We start from the raw sequence: 13,723 nt of genomic DNA, 5'->3' as shown, positions 1-13,723 counted from the left end.
AAGTAAATGTTCCCTAAGTCATTAATACATAGATTGACTATCATGTATCATGTGCTTTCTTGTCCAATTTCCTGGCATTTAGGGGTTCAATACAAAATGTGTAAAAGCATAATTCACTACAATATATATAAAAATATAGTTAGTATTGTTCTTAAATTTATTCCAAAATAATGACTATTGTTTTTTTATGAAATGCTATATTATGAAGAATTCGACCAATACAATTAAAAAATAAATCCTCAAACTATGCCACCCAGAAAATGACCATTAGCCCTGAATAAACTTTATTAGTCATCTCTATGCATTTAAACATGAAATGTTAGGTAGATAGGGATAGGAAGACAAACAGAGTTATATAAAAATGAGACCACACTAAAAAAAAAAAAAAAAGATACCATGCTTTTTTTTTTTTTTAATTCTTATTAAGATTTAACTTACATAAAATAGAATTTTCCAACTTCATTCAATTGTATGTGCTTTGGCAAATACAAAGAGTGGTATAAACCCCACTACAGTCATGATATTGATCACCTTTTATAGCCTAAAAATATTCTCTCATGCTCTTTGCTGCCAATTCTATCCACTGGCTACCATGGATCTGTTTTCTGCCACTACATTTTTACCTTTATATAAATTCATATAAAAGAAATCAAACAGCATTTTGGCTTTGTGTCTGGGTTTTTCACTTAGCGTAATGCATTTGATAATCAGCCATGTTGTTGTGTGAATCCATAGTTCATTCCTTTGTATTGTGGAATATTGTTCTGAAGTATAGAGGCACCACACATCCATACATGGGCAGTTTGTTTTCAGTTCTTGCAGTTTTTATCAGTTTTAAATTATTATGAATAAAGCTGCATTTGAGAAGATGGTGTGTGTGTGTGTGTGCGCACGTGTGTATGTGTTTGTGTGTGAGTATTGGGGGCATTGGTAATACTGAATATTGCTGAGTTATATGGTTTATATATTTAATTTCATAAGACACTGTCACATTGTTTTTCCAAATGATTATAACATTTGGCATTTTAACCAGCAATGAGTGAATTCTATTCGCTCCACAGCTTTGATAATATTTAAATTCTTTTATTTTAGTGAGTATATAGTGGTTTCTCGCTGTGGTTTATTTTGTGTTTCCCCAATGACTAATAATTTTTAGCATCTTTACAAGTGCTCATTTGTCATATGTATTTTTTTTTGGATGTGGCTATTTTGTTGTTGCTGCTGTTGAGTTGTATATTAGTGTTCTAGGGTTGCCATAACAAAGTACCACTAACTGTGTGGCTTAAAATATCAGAAATGTATGGTCTCACAGTTTGGAGGCTAGAAGTCCAAAATCAGGGTATGGGCAGTCACACTCCCTCTGGTCTGAAGGTGAGAATCCTTCCTTACCTCTTCTTAGCTTCTGATGGTTGGCTTATAGCTGCAGCACAGTGGTCTCCGCCTCTGTCATCATGGGGTTGCTCCCCACCCAGTGTCTTTGTCTCTTCTTCTTCTCTTAGAAGGACATTAGTAGTATTGGATGAAAGACCCACTCTACTCCAGTATGACTTCGTCTTAACCATTCTACAAATAAGGCCCTATTTCTAAATAAGCTTACATTTTGAGGTAGTAGGAGTTAGAACTTCAAAATATCTTTTGAGAAGACATAATTCAACTCATAAGAGTTTGAGGGTTTTTTCTTATAATCAAGGTGTAGAAATTCTTCATAAATTATACATAAAAGTCCTTAATTTTTTTCATTTATCTATACGTTTAACTTGACGCCTATGGCATATGATCTTATTTACTGCTGCTTTATAGTAAGTCTTGAAATCAAGCACTAAGAGTCACCCAGTTTTGTTCTTCTTTTCGAAATTATTTTGACTATTCTAGAACCTTTGCATTTCTATATAATTTTTAGAATCAGCTTGTCAGTTTCTATACACACACAACACTTCTTGAATTTTTATTGGGATTGCATTGAATCTATAGATCATTGTGGGAGATTAGATACTGTAACAACATTGACTTTTAAAATTCAAGACCAACATATACTTCTCCATTTATTTAGATCTTTAATCTTTTTCAGAAATATTTTAGCTTTAACGTAAAAGTCCTGCATACTTTTGCTAAACTTATTCCCATATATTTTATGTTCTTTGGTTATAGTCATAGAAGTGCTACTGGATTCAAAATTTCAATTTTCAACTAATTCTTCTGATCCATGAACATGGTATCCATTTCCACTCATTTAGGTCTTCTCTAATTTCTTTCAGCAATATTTTTTAGCTTTCCATTACAAGTATTACATATCTTTTGTTAAATCTGTCCCTTGGTATTTCATTGTTTTGATGCTATTATAAACTGTATTGTTCTTTAATTTTATTTTCCTTTACTACTGATGTTACTTTTCTATTGCTGATTAACATATTACCACGACACCGGCAACTTAAGACAAAATTTATTGTACTATATTTCTGTAGGTCAGAAGTCCAACACATGTTCTCACACAGTGTCAGGCTGTTCTAGGGAAGAATCCATTTTCTTGCCTTTTTCAGCTTTTACAGGTTGGTTGCATTCTTTTCTTGTCTCCCATCTTCCTTCATCATCAAAGCCAATAATGTTGCATCTCTTTGACCTTTCTTCCATCCTCACGTCTCTCTGGCCACAGTCAGGAAAGACTCTTAACTTTTAAAGATTTAGATCTTCATCCCACTTAGAGTGGGATTAGAGTGGGCTAACCCAGACAATCCAGGATAATTTTCCATCACATCTGCGAAGCTGCTTTTGTCATATAAGGTAACATAGTCACAAGTTCCAAGTATTGGGTGTGGCAATTTGGGGGGGGAGTATTATTCTGCTTACCACAGAACTAAGATGGAGATGTAAATGGTTTTTGAATATTGAACTTGTACCCTAAGATGTTGTTAAACTCATCTCCTAGTTTCATAGCTCTCTTTTTTATAGATTCCTTAGGATTTCTACATAGACAATCATATCATCTTCAAATAAACAGTTTTACTTCTTGCTTTCAAATATGTATAGCTTCCATTTCTTTTTCTTGTCTTATAGCACTGACTAGGATCACTATTAAAATGTTGAGTAGAAATGGTAAGAATAGACTTTCTACCCTAGTCTCATTTCCATTTTTAAGATAAAAGCTTTCAGGGGGCGCCTGGGTGGTTCAGTTGTTAAGATAAAAGCTTTCAGTCCTTCAACATCAAGTACAATGGTAGCTCTAAGTCTGTGTAGATTCCCTTAACCACGTTTGGAAAATTCTCTTCTAATTCTAGTTTGTTGGTATTTTTCCCCTGAATAGATGTTGAATTTTGTGTACTTTTCCTTGTTTACAAAATAAGGACATCTAAAAACACCTTAGAATGGAGATTACAGTAAGGTAATATATGTAAAAGAGTCTAACTTTTTTGTGAGGCAAATAGGGCATAGACGCATATACTATTTGTGCCAATACGGTGTAAAGTAAAATCATACTTGTTATGAGAAAGTAGACAGAGAGACAGCAAAGCACACATATTTTCCTAGCTCTTACCCTAAATAAAGGATTGTTTCAGTGGGAAAATTAGACTGGCCTCACCATGTGAAAGGCTCTAAGAGGGACACTCAGCCTCTATACACCATCAACATACAGAATAATGGAAGGGAAGTGCAGTGTAGAGGATACCTAAATAACTGCCTCACAATGCAGTTTCCTGGGTAAAAAAGTATCCTTGTTGAAAGGGAGCATGTCCATAGTTCAATGGCTGTTACCATCCTTTTCTTTTGATCTAACTCAAATGGCTACACCAGCCCCTTGCTAAGCTACTGAAAAAAAGGTGTAAAAAACAAATACTTCTTCCTGGGACATTCAAATTGGTTTCTGACATTTATACTATGCACTCCATATTAATCTCTTTTTTCTCCCTCTTCACCTACTCCCAGAAGGCCAGGATCTCAAAGTCTACCAATCTTTTTCTTCATTTTTCCAGGATAATTGCAGAAAAACACAGCCAAATAGCGGTGAATGTATGTATAATCATCTTCCTCATATTATTAGTGTAACACCTACATAAAGCTAAGTAAACAGAGCCTTTCTAAAAAACAAAGTTATTTGATGGGTACCTTTTGTGCAATAACAAATGAATATGGCAATTCACAGCAATTAATAAAATGACCTGGTCTCTATACTTCTTTGGTAATGTTCCACACATGGAGCTCATTATTTCATTTTCCCAGTAAAAAGAATGGAGTCACGAAGGTCAAGATTTCATGCAGTTGTTAACTTGAGTTTAAGTTAATTAGGCACTTGGTGTTTATCATTTGACAGATTTCCTTTATCCTCACTCCCTTAATTTGACCTCTCATAGTTTCTTTTCACACGAAGCGCTTCTTTCAAATGAAAACATCTCAGGCAGAGGAGTGATAAATAGGGTGGGAAAGGAACTCTATTTCAGGGTCTCCAGATACCAACATTCTAAGTTTGCAGCCACTGTGACCGTGGAAGTTCATACAGGCTGTGATGGTTAATTTTATGTATCAACTCGACTGACCGAAGGGCTGCCCAGATAACTGGTAAAACAGTATTTCTGAGTGTGTCCATAAGGATGATCCCAGAAGAAATTAGCAATTGAGTCAGTAGACTGAATCAAAGCTGCCCTCACCAATGTAGATGGGCATCATCCAATCCATTAAGGGTCCCAATAGAACCAAAATGCTGAGGAAGGGCGTGTTTGTTCTCTGCTTGAGCTGGGACATAGATATCCTGCCCTTGGACATTGACACCTCTGGTTCTCAGCCTTTGGACTATGATCAGCACTTATATCATTGGTCCTCCCAAATCTCAGGCTTTTGTACTCAGACAGGGACTTACATCATTGTTTGCCCTGGTTCTGAGGCCTTTGGACTAGCACTGAAATACATCACCAGCTTGCCTGCTTTACCAGGTTTTCTGATTCTCTAGTTTATAGACAGCAGACTGTGGGACTTCTTGGCCTTTGTAATTGTATGCGCCAATTTCCCCATATATATGTATGCAAATACATGTATATACAAACATATACATATATGTAAACATACATATATATAGAGAGAGACAGACAGATATCCTATTGCTTGTGCTTCTCTGGAAAAACTAATACACAGGCAAAATGAATATTACTGTTTAGGAGATACCAATAAAGCAAGAGAACCATCTCAAATCATAACTCTCTAGCTCTGTATCTCCTCAAAATTTCCGGTGGGTGAAAAAATTATTTCTCAACAGATTGAATTTAAAAATCTTTCCTTAGGATTAGGGAAATATTGCAAAGTTCTGTCCTTCCTTCATTCTCCCCTTCCTCCCTCTTCCTTTCTTTCCTCTTTCCTTTCTTTCTTCCTCCTTTAGCAGCTTTTTATTTTGATATTTAGGAGGACATATATTGTTCTAGTGGCTGTCTTGATCCTAACAACCTAATATAATACCTCAGTTCCTTCTGTTATTTCTGAATAAAGCTGACACATACAGAATTAATTATTACCAAAGCATCAGTCACAGAGCATTTTTAAAAGTTATGGTAATTGTTAAGCAGTCAAAAGTTTTTCTGAACAGAAGCCAACTTTGGAAATCTTTTTTTAACAGTTTTAAAAGGTAATCACCGAGGAGTCATAATTACTATCTCTTGCTTTTTTGATGGATTTTTATGAGATGTTTATACATTGCAACAAACCATGTTAAAAATTATACCATTCTCCCCCTTTTACATTTAACTGCATAAAAATATTTCTTAGAAAAAGAACAACCTAATTTCAGGTATCACTTCACATGCCAAAAGAAACATTCCTGCCTGCCCACGTGATTGTGTATGTGTAGCTCATGTGATCATATTCATCGTGGTATAGCTACTAGCTACTTCCTCAAAGAGTATGTCATACTTTTTTTCATACAGTTTAGTATAAAACAATTTTCTGTATTTGAAGCATTACTTCCTATTGACTGTCTTGAACCATCATTGCAAAACAGAATTTTGTCATCTTAATGAATTAAATCATAATTGAGAGCACAACAATTCTAATTTTACAATCCTTTTATGGTGAATCTAATTAATAGCATTTAAAGGTCCTTAGGCTTGTATTATGCCTTTATTACTGCAATACTCCCAGACAGCAAGAGTAAGCCCCAAAGCTTTTGAAATACGATGGAGATTTCTACTGACCTCAGATTGCCTTAACACTTGATTTCATCTGCAAGGTAACTGCTTTCATGCTCTTTGATGGTACTTTTGCTATCATTTACATACTGCATCCTCTTCTAGACAGCTTTGTCTTATGACGCCCAATAAATTAGCTAGCCACAATGCCATGAGAAAGAGAAGATGGCAAGTCTGAGGCTAAAAATGCAAGCCAACAGGGGCACCTGGGTGGCTCAGTCAGTTAAGCGTCTGCCTTCAGCTCAGGTCAGGATCCCAGGGTCCTGGGATCGAGCCCACATCGGGCTCCCTACACGGCGGGGAGCCTGCTTCTCCCTCTTACCCTGCTCATGCTCTCTCTCTCGCTATCTCTCTCTCTCTTTCAAATAAATAAATAAAATCTTTAAAAAACAATAAAAAATAAAAATGCAAGCCAACCTGAGACTGGTAACAGAAGGTAGAGTTTCATGTTCTGGGCACTGAGATCTTGGCTGAAGAACTGTTTGGCAGTGGTGGCAGAGGCCGTGAGGAGAAAGGTCTTGTACAACAAGGGCAGAAAATGTTGAATGTTACATTTCTTTTCTCCTCTGCCATACCACAGTACCTCCTGAGACTACCTCCGCAGTCCAGCCCTCATTTTGCCTGTTCATTGCAGTCCTGACCAAGTCATCAGAAGGGATTCAGGAGTAGCTGGATATGAAATTAAAAGTAGCTAACTGAGGATGATAACTCGGGAAATCCTCAATGACATTCTTTCATATTGTGATTGAAAGTAGCATTTCCCAAAATGGATATTGCAGAATATATTCCTATGTGAAGTGTCATGAAGATAGCTGTTTCTGACCAAATGGCCAAATACATTTGACAAACATAGTATGTTGTGAAATAATAAGGAATGTATATACTGATCTCTGTTCCTGGTTCCTAACACAGAGCTCCTAAAACCCATGCAAATAGGGATACTAGGAAAATCTTTTGATTTAATATTTAGGCTTTGACCCTGGTTACTGACACAGAAGTCCTAAGACTTTTACAATTTCCTGAGTGATGGGAGCATCTGACACTGAGCTCCTAAGTCCCTTGGAATTTCCTGGGTGAAGGGAATGTCTTTTGTTCTAATCAAGTGACTCTTACATGAGGGCTGGTCACCAGAAAGACCAATGCAGGATAAGAACCTTGGAATTTTCAGACCCAGCCCCTATTCTCCAGAGGGGGACTGGAAATGGAGACAATAATCAATCTCACCTATCTGATGAACCTTCCATAAAGTTTCAATAGTAAAGAAGTTAGGGGAGCTTCTAGGTTGGTGCCAGGAGGGTGATGTACTCCAACCTCACAGGAATAGAAGCTCCTGCACTCAGGGCCCTTCTAGACCTCACCCTATGTATCTCTTCATCTAGCTCTTCATCTGTATCCTTGATCACATTCTTTATTATATAATAAACTGGTAAATAAATGTAACTAAGTGTTTCTCTAGTTGAATAATCTGTTCTAGCAAATAATGAAATCCAAAGAGGGGATCATAGGAACCTCCAATTTGCAGCCAAGTTGGACAGAAGTTGTGGGGACCTGTTACTTGTGATTGGTGTCTAAAATGGGGAGCAGTGTTATGGGACTGAGCCCTTATCCTGTAGGCTCTGTGCTAACTCTGGTTGGTGTCAGAATTGAATGGAATTGCAGGACACCCAACTGGTACTGCAGAGAATTGCTTGGTGTGCAGGGAAAACCCCATACACCTGTTGTCATAAGTATGTGTATGTGAGTAAAGGAGATACAGGGAGTTTTTCCTAGACATGTCATTCCCCCATTGTGAATTCACAATGTACATTTATTCATGACTACTTATGCTGAAGAAATCAATGTTGCCAATTAAATCTACTAACTAGTGTTCAATATACTTAACCACATAATGCGTTTTTTTCCGCTTTGTAACATTTTTAACCTCCCATGGAACTAATATCATGCAGAACCTATTCTGTAACATGCTGGTCTGAAGATTTTCCAAATGTATAACTTACTTAAGTTTGTGGAGGCATCAGATCCCTTTGGAGGTGTGGTGGGTATAAATTAAATCTATAAACCTTTAAAGTTGGTCATTTGAGTGCCTGGAGGAGTGTTTCTACAAGTACCAACTAAATAAAAGAAAACAGCAATAACGGAGTTGTCAACAGTCCCAAGTCCACAACGTAGATCTCAGCTGTACTATATGGTTAAGTACCAGTCTCATACACCTTCACTGAAAAGCATAATATTTATGTCAAAATTAGCATTTGAGCTGTGCTGAATTTTGGCTACTCTGAAGGCTAAGATTTAATGATGACAATTAACATATAGTGGGAATTATTACAAAAATTTTTTCCTCAAATTATCTCAGAAAACCCTTTCAACAATATGGTGAAAGGAATAGGATGGTGATATTATTCTTTTTTTTTTTCCTATCTTTAAAAAAAATGGTATTTTCTTTTTTGACCCTAAGGGCCCTGTGTTAGTTATATTTGTGCATGTTGTATATATGTTGTATATAATAGAATAATTCTGTGTGCGGAATAATTCTGTGCCACAAGGACCAAAGACAGGTCTCAGTGTCTTTATCAGGCATGATTCTAACATTTCATTACATCATGGATAATACCACCAAGTACTTTGATGTCATTTTCTAAGACATAAAGTTGAAATCATATTGGCTAGCATTATTTGCTCCTTTGGAAATACATATAATCCCATCCAAATATGTTATTGCTTTTTTCTGCCTTTTTGTACACTATTGATATTTAAGATAAATCATTTTTTCTTCTGTCTTTCAAAAAACTTGTTATAACCTTTGGGATAAAATTGGTTTGTTTAGTTTTTTTGGGTTTTATTTTGGTTTTCGTTGGTTTAATGTTCTCCCCCAGAAGCCACTATAGCACTGGATACAAAGAAGGTACTCCATGAAAGCTGTCACTTCCTGGGGATCCTAGGGCTCATGACGCTCTCTTAGACATCACAGAATTTGCAGAATTATATTCAAAACTGCTACAAGAGTGAACATTTTCTTTTCATCCAGGTGTTCAAAACTTTTTAAATAAACTTTTTATGAAGTATAACATAGGTAAGTATGCAAATATAAGCATCAAGCTCCACTAACTTTTATAAAGTAGACATACCAGGTAACCAACACTCAAAACTAATATTATCTGTACAAATCCCTTTATGCCCTTACCAGTCACTATCCCCACCAATCAAACCACTATCCTGGCTTCTAACACTATAGACTTACATAAGTGAATCACATTGTATATTCTCTTTTGTGTCTGGCTTCTTTCACTCAACACTACTTTTTTTTTTGAGATTCATCTATGGTATATGTAGTAGTTTGTTTATTTTCAGTGCTGTGTAACATTTGACCATAATTTATTTATCCATTCCACTATATATGCATATTCAAATTGCTTACACTCTTTGGCTTTTATAAACAGTGGTGCTTTAAACATTTTTCTACATTTCTTTTGGGTATTTACTCTACAGTGAACTCACTGGGTCTTAGGGTATACCAAAGGTTGTCTAAAGTAAATACTGTCGAATTCTTTTCCAGAGTGATTTCATCAATTTACTCCCCAGCAGTATAAGATAATTCAAATTGCTCCACATGCTCACCAACACTTGACGCTGTCACTTTACACACTTCAGCCAATATGTTGTGTCTGCTGGGTTGTTGTCATTTTTACATTTAATTCTCATTTTTTTTTCAGATATAATTTAGATGCAATAAAATACACCCACTTAAAATGATATCAAATTTTATAAATGTATACATCTGTGTAATTTCCATCTCAATAAAAATAGCAAACATTTCCATCACTCCCAGAAAGTTCCCTTGTGCCCCTTTTCAGTCAATTCCCTCACCAACAGCTACAAGCAAACATGATGTGATTCCTGTCAGTACAGGAGAGTGTTACTTGATGTTGGACATCCTATAAATGCAACCATTGGTATGTACTATTTTGTGTGTACTTCTTTTATTAAAACCAATGTTTTCTAGCTGATCTATGTTTTTATTTGTATCAATAATTCATTTCTTTTTATTACTGAACTGTATTCCATTAATACAGATGGATATTACAATTTGTTTCAACTTTTGATGAGTAAAGTTGCTTCAGGTTTTTGTTTGTTAGGAATAATGCTGCTGTGAACACTCACAAACAAGTCACCGTGTGGTCATTCTTCCCTAGGTGTGTCATATGACAAGTGAAACAACCTAACTGTCCATCAATACATGAGTGGATAAAAAAGGTGGTGTATGTGTGTGTGTGTGCGTGTGTGTGTGCTGGAATATTACACAGCCATAAAAAAGAATGAGATCTTGCCATTTGCACCAGCATGGGTGAACCTAGAGTATGTTAGACTAAGTAAAGTCTGTCAAAGAAAGAAAGACAAATACCATATGATTTCACTTATCTGTGGGATCTAAAAAACAAAACAAACACACAAACAAACACAGCAGAAAGAGACCCATAAATGCAGAGAACAATATGGTTGCCAGAAGAGAGACGGGTGGGGGGAATGAGCAAAAAGAGTTGGACTCTTTCAGGTGTGGAATGAATAAGTCACAAGGATAAAAGGCACCCAAAAGGGAATATAGCCAACAGTGTTGTATGGTGACAGATGGTAGCTACACTTGTGGTGAAAATAACGTATAGAGCTGTCAAATCACTATGTTGTACATCTAAAACTAATGTAACATTCTGTGTCAACTATACTTCAATAAATAAAAATTAAATTAATTAAATAAATAAAATACCTGTGAGGGAAAGGAAGTTTGGGGACTCAAAATAACATAATTTACCATTAATAGCATTACATTTATCAGACATTGGAAATATTCAGATTCCTTTTTGTTTTCAATTATTCAAAATCTTTTCTCCTTTCAGTTATATATGATTAACAATAAAACTATTTCAATATTCCTTCCTACAAAGGGGATATAATAATTTATTAATAATAAAGTCACATCTTACCATTTCGTGGATGCCATAGTTTCTTTCCATTCTCACCGTCATGTTATCTGTGCAGACTGATTCCTAAATGGAAAATATTATCTATGAGTATTCATAGTGATAATAAGTTAGTTACATAGAAAAAGTCAATATAAATGAAGATAATAAAACTTCTATGATTGAGAAATGACAAAATATTTATGTCACACTGTGTTATTTCTTGAACAAACAGGAAATGTAGGATCTTTATTTACACAATACATCCCAAGAATCATAACCACATATTACAAGGTAAATTGTTATTTTTTATTAACTCATATGAAAGTTAACATAAAAGTTCTTGAACTATATATATTACAAATCTTAACTTTAAATGAGGGGGAAAAGTTCTTCAAATATATTAAAGAATTTGTTTACTATGGTAACTAACAATGGAAGACTGTAAGTTATAATTCTATAAATTTCAGAAGACAAACGATGTGGAAAAAACTGGCATTGTAAGAATATTCCAAGACTTATCTATAAATTAGAACCAGTAGAAATGTAGAGTTTTTGTACATCTTTACAGTGTGCATTATTTTTCATTTCATTTTTTAAAAGATTTTATTTATTTATTTGAGAGGGACAGAGAGAGAGAGTGCACATGAGCAGTGGGAGGGGCAGAGGGAGAAAGAGAGAATCCCAAGCAGACTCTGTGCTGAGTGCAAAGCTCGAGGTGGGGCTAGATCTCACAACCTGGAGATCATGAGCCAAAATCAAGAATTGGATGCTTCACCAGCTGAGCCACCCAGGTGCCCCATTTTTCATTTCATTTTAATAATTCTCCACTACTAGGGCAGGGAAGAAAACAATTGCTGTTAACATCCTTATTAAAGTGCTGGGAAGAAAAGAATCCAATAAACATCGCTTTTTTCAGTTGTTTTAGTCATGAAAGGTTTTTCCAATTTGTGCTATGCCATCTTAGAATAATTTTTCCTTTACCTACAAATCCTATTCAGCTGGGGAGACAGATGAATTAAAAGAGAAGTAAAGAAAATTTTTGACTCATGATAGTTAAAATTTTAATATTTTTTCTTAGAAAATGATATTTATTAGATATCAATGAATTCCAAACAAAGGTAAAACATTTTTAAAAATTTCAAACATTGCTCACATCCTTTTACAAATATTTTGATTTTTCCCTGTACTCAGAAGAAAATATCTCTAAAGGTCACATTTGTTCTAACTCTCAAATATGCTACTAGATCTTAAGTCTATACTGCTTCATATCTTGTGGTTGATTGTTATTAAGGCTGTTTTCCTTAAACAAACAAACAAGCAAGCAAACTCTCTTTTTATGTTGTCTAAATTGTGGTGCCATAAAGAACTGACATTCCTAAGCATTTTATTCCTTTGGTCTTGGCTTACTACCCCTAAGACATTTTGTCAAAGAAATATCATTTTGAAAACAAGGAAAAAGAGAGAAAAGAAAATCCTGATACCTTTGTCTATTTAGGAATTCACAATGAACTTAATTCGGAAATATCTCACACGAAAACTTCACACACGCAACTTCTAAGGAGTATTTTGGGAGACATATGCAATATGTCCTAAAACTATCGCAGCTGCAAAAAATAGAAAGAATAACTTGGTTTTTAAGATTAAATGAAAGCAAATGCTTGGGCTGATGTTAGGGAAATGAGAGAAGTGTTTTATAATTACGACTCAGGTCTCTTTAGAAGTTAACCTCTTTTTCTAGTGGGGGAAATAATGGGTGTTACATTTACAAAGGACTTAAATGTCCATTCTTACCAGCATAAGCTTGGTATATCCAGTTGAAAGGATAGTCCTAAGTCAAATCACACAGTTCAAACAAGTTTTAGTCATTCTTCTTGCATAGCTGAAGATCTCAGTAGTTTATTGTCAAGGCAGAAATTAAATTCAGGGGTGTAGAGTAAGATCAACTATATATGATTCTAAAAATTTAGAAAGATATAAACACAGCCTGTTGTTTCCAGTTGTAGGGCCAAAGAATATTTTCTTTCCCTCTGCTTCTTCAAATCTCACCACCAACAAAAACCAACTACTGGATAAAAGAAAACATTCCATCATAAGGGGAATATGAAATTTGTTGTGGCTCAAAGAACTTTTTAAGATCACCTGCTAAATACTCTTAAATGATAATCAAAACGAGAGATCAAGGACAACGTATAGATTTTCCCATAGTTAAGATGGCATACAAAATGATCTTATGATTAATTATGAGATCCGGAGTTGTCTAGAAAGATTAAAAAAAAAAAAAAAAGGCCCAGTAGAGATCCAGTTTGCTATCTCAGAATGGTGGAAAGATAGAGATAAAAACCAAAAAAGAAAAAAGAGGTGTATACAAAAACATCAAAAACAAAATAGAGGCCATGGATTACTTCAGATTCTTCTAGATCCTCTAGCCACCGTATGCCCAGTTTGACCCCACACGATTTCCATTGGCAGTAATTAACATTCAAAGATAAATAATATCATGCAAGAGGGTCACAGGCACATGCCACAGCATCACGTGATCCCCATATAACATAATTTATTTAGGGAAATTTTATAAGCAGAGAAATAGTAGGGTGAATACAATCCTCC

The 13,723-nt window shown here is 35.2% G+C and overlaps 1 protein-coding gene across 1 annotated transcript in view; it reads right to left on the bottom strand.

The window, feature by feature from the left end:
• LOC144381148 (uncharacterized) overlaps nt 1-11,188 on the bottom strand; it is a 638,603-nt gene extending 627,415 nt beyond the window's left edge. Inside the window, exon 1 of the mRNA XM_078067564.1 lies at nt 11,138-11,188. Coding sequence (XP_077923690.1) covers nt 11,138-11,179 — 42 coding nt within the window. The 5' untranslated portion in view covers nt 11,180-11,188. The remainder of the gene's footprint in view (nt 1-11,137) is intronic.
• Nucleotides 11,189-13,723: the final 2,535 nt, after the last annotated feature.

The sequence above is a fragment of the Halichoerus grypus genome, chromosome 2, assembly GCF_964656455.1.
Source record: "Halichoerus grypus chromosome 2, mHalGry1.hap1.1, whole genome shotgun sequence".
NCBI lineage: Eukaryota > Metazoa > Chordata > Mammalia > Carnivora > Phocidae > Halichoerus > Halichoerus grypus.
The sequence above is the reverse complement of the archived record's forward strand: the minus strand, read 5'-3'. Positions and strand labels throughout refer to the sequence as shown.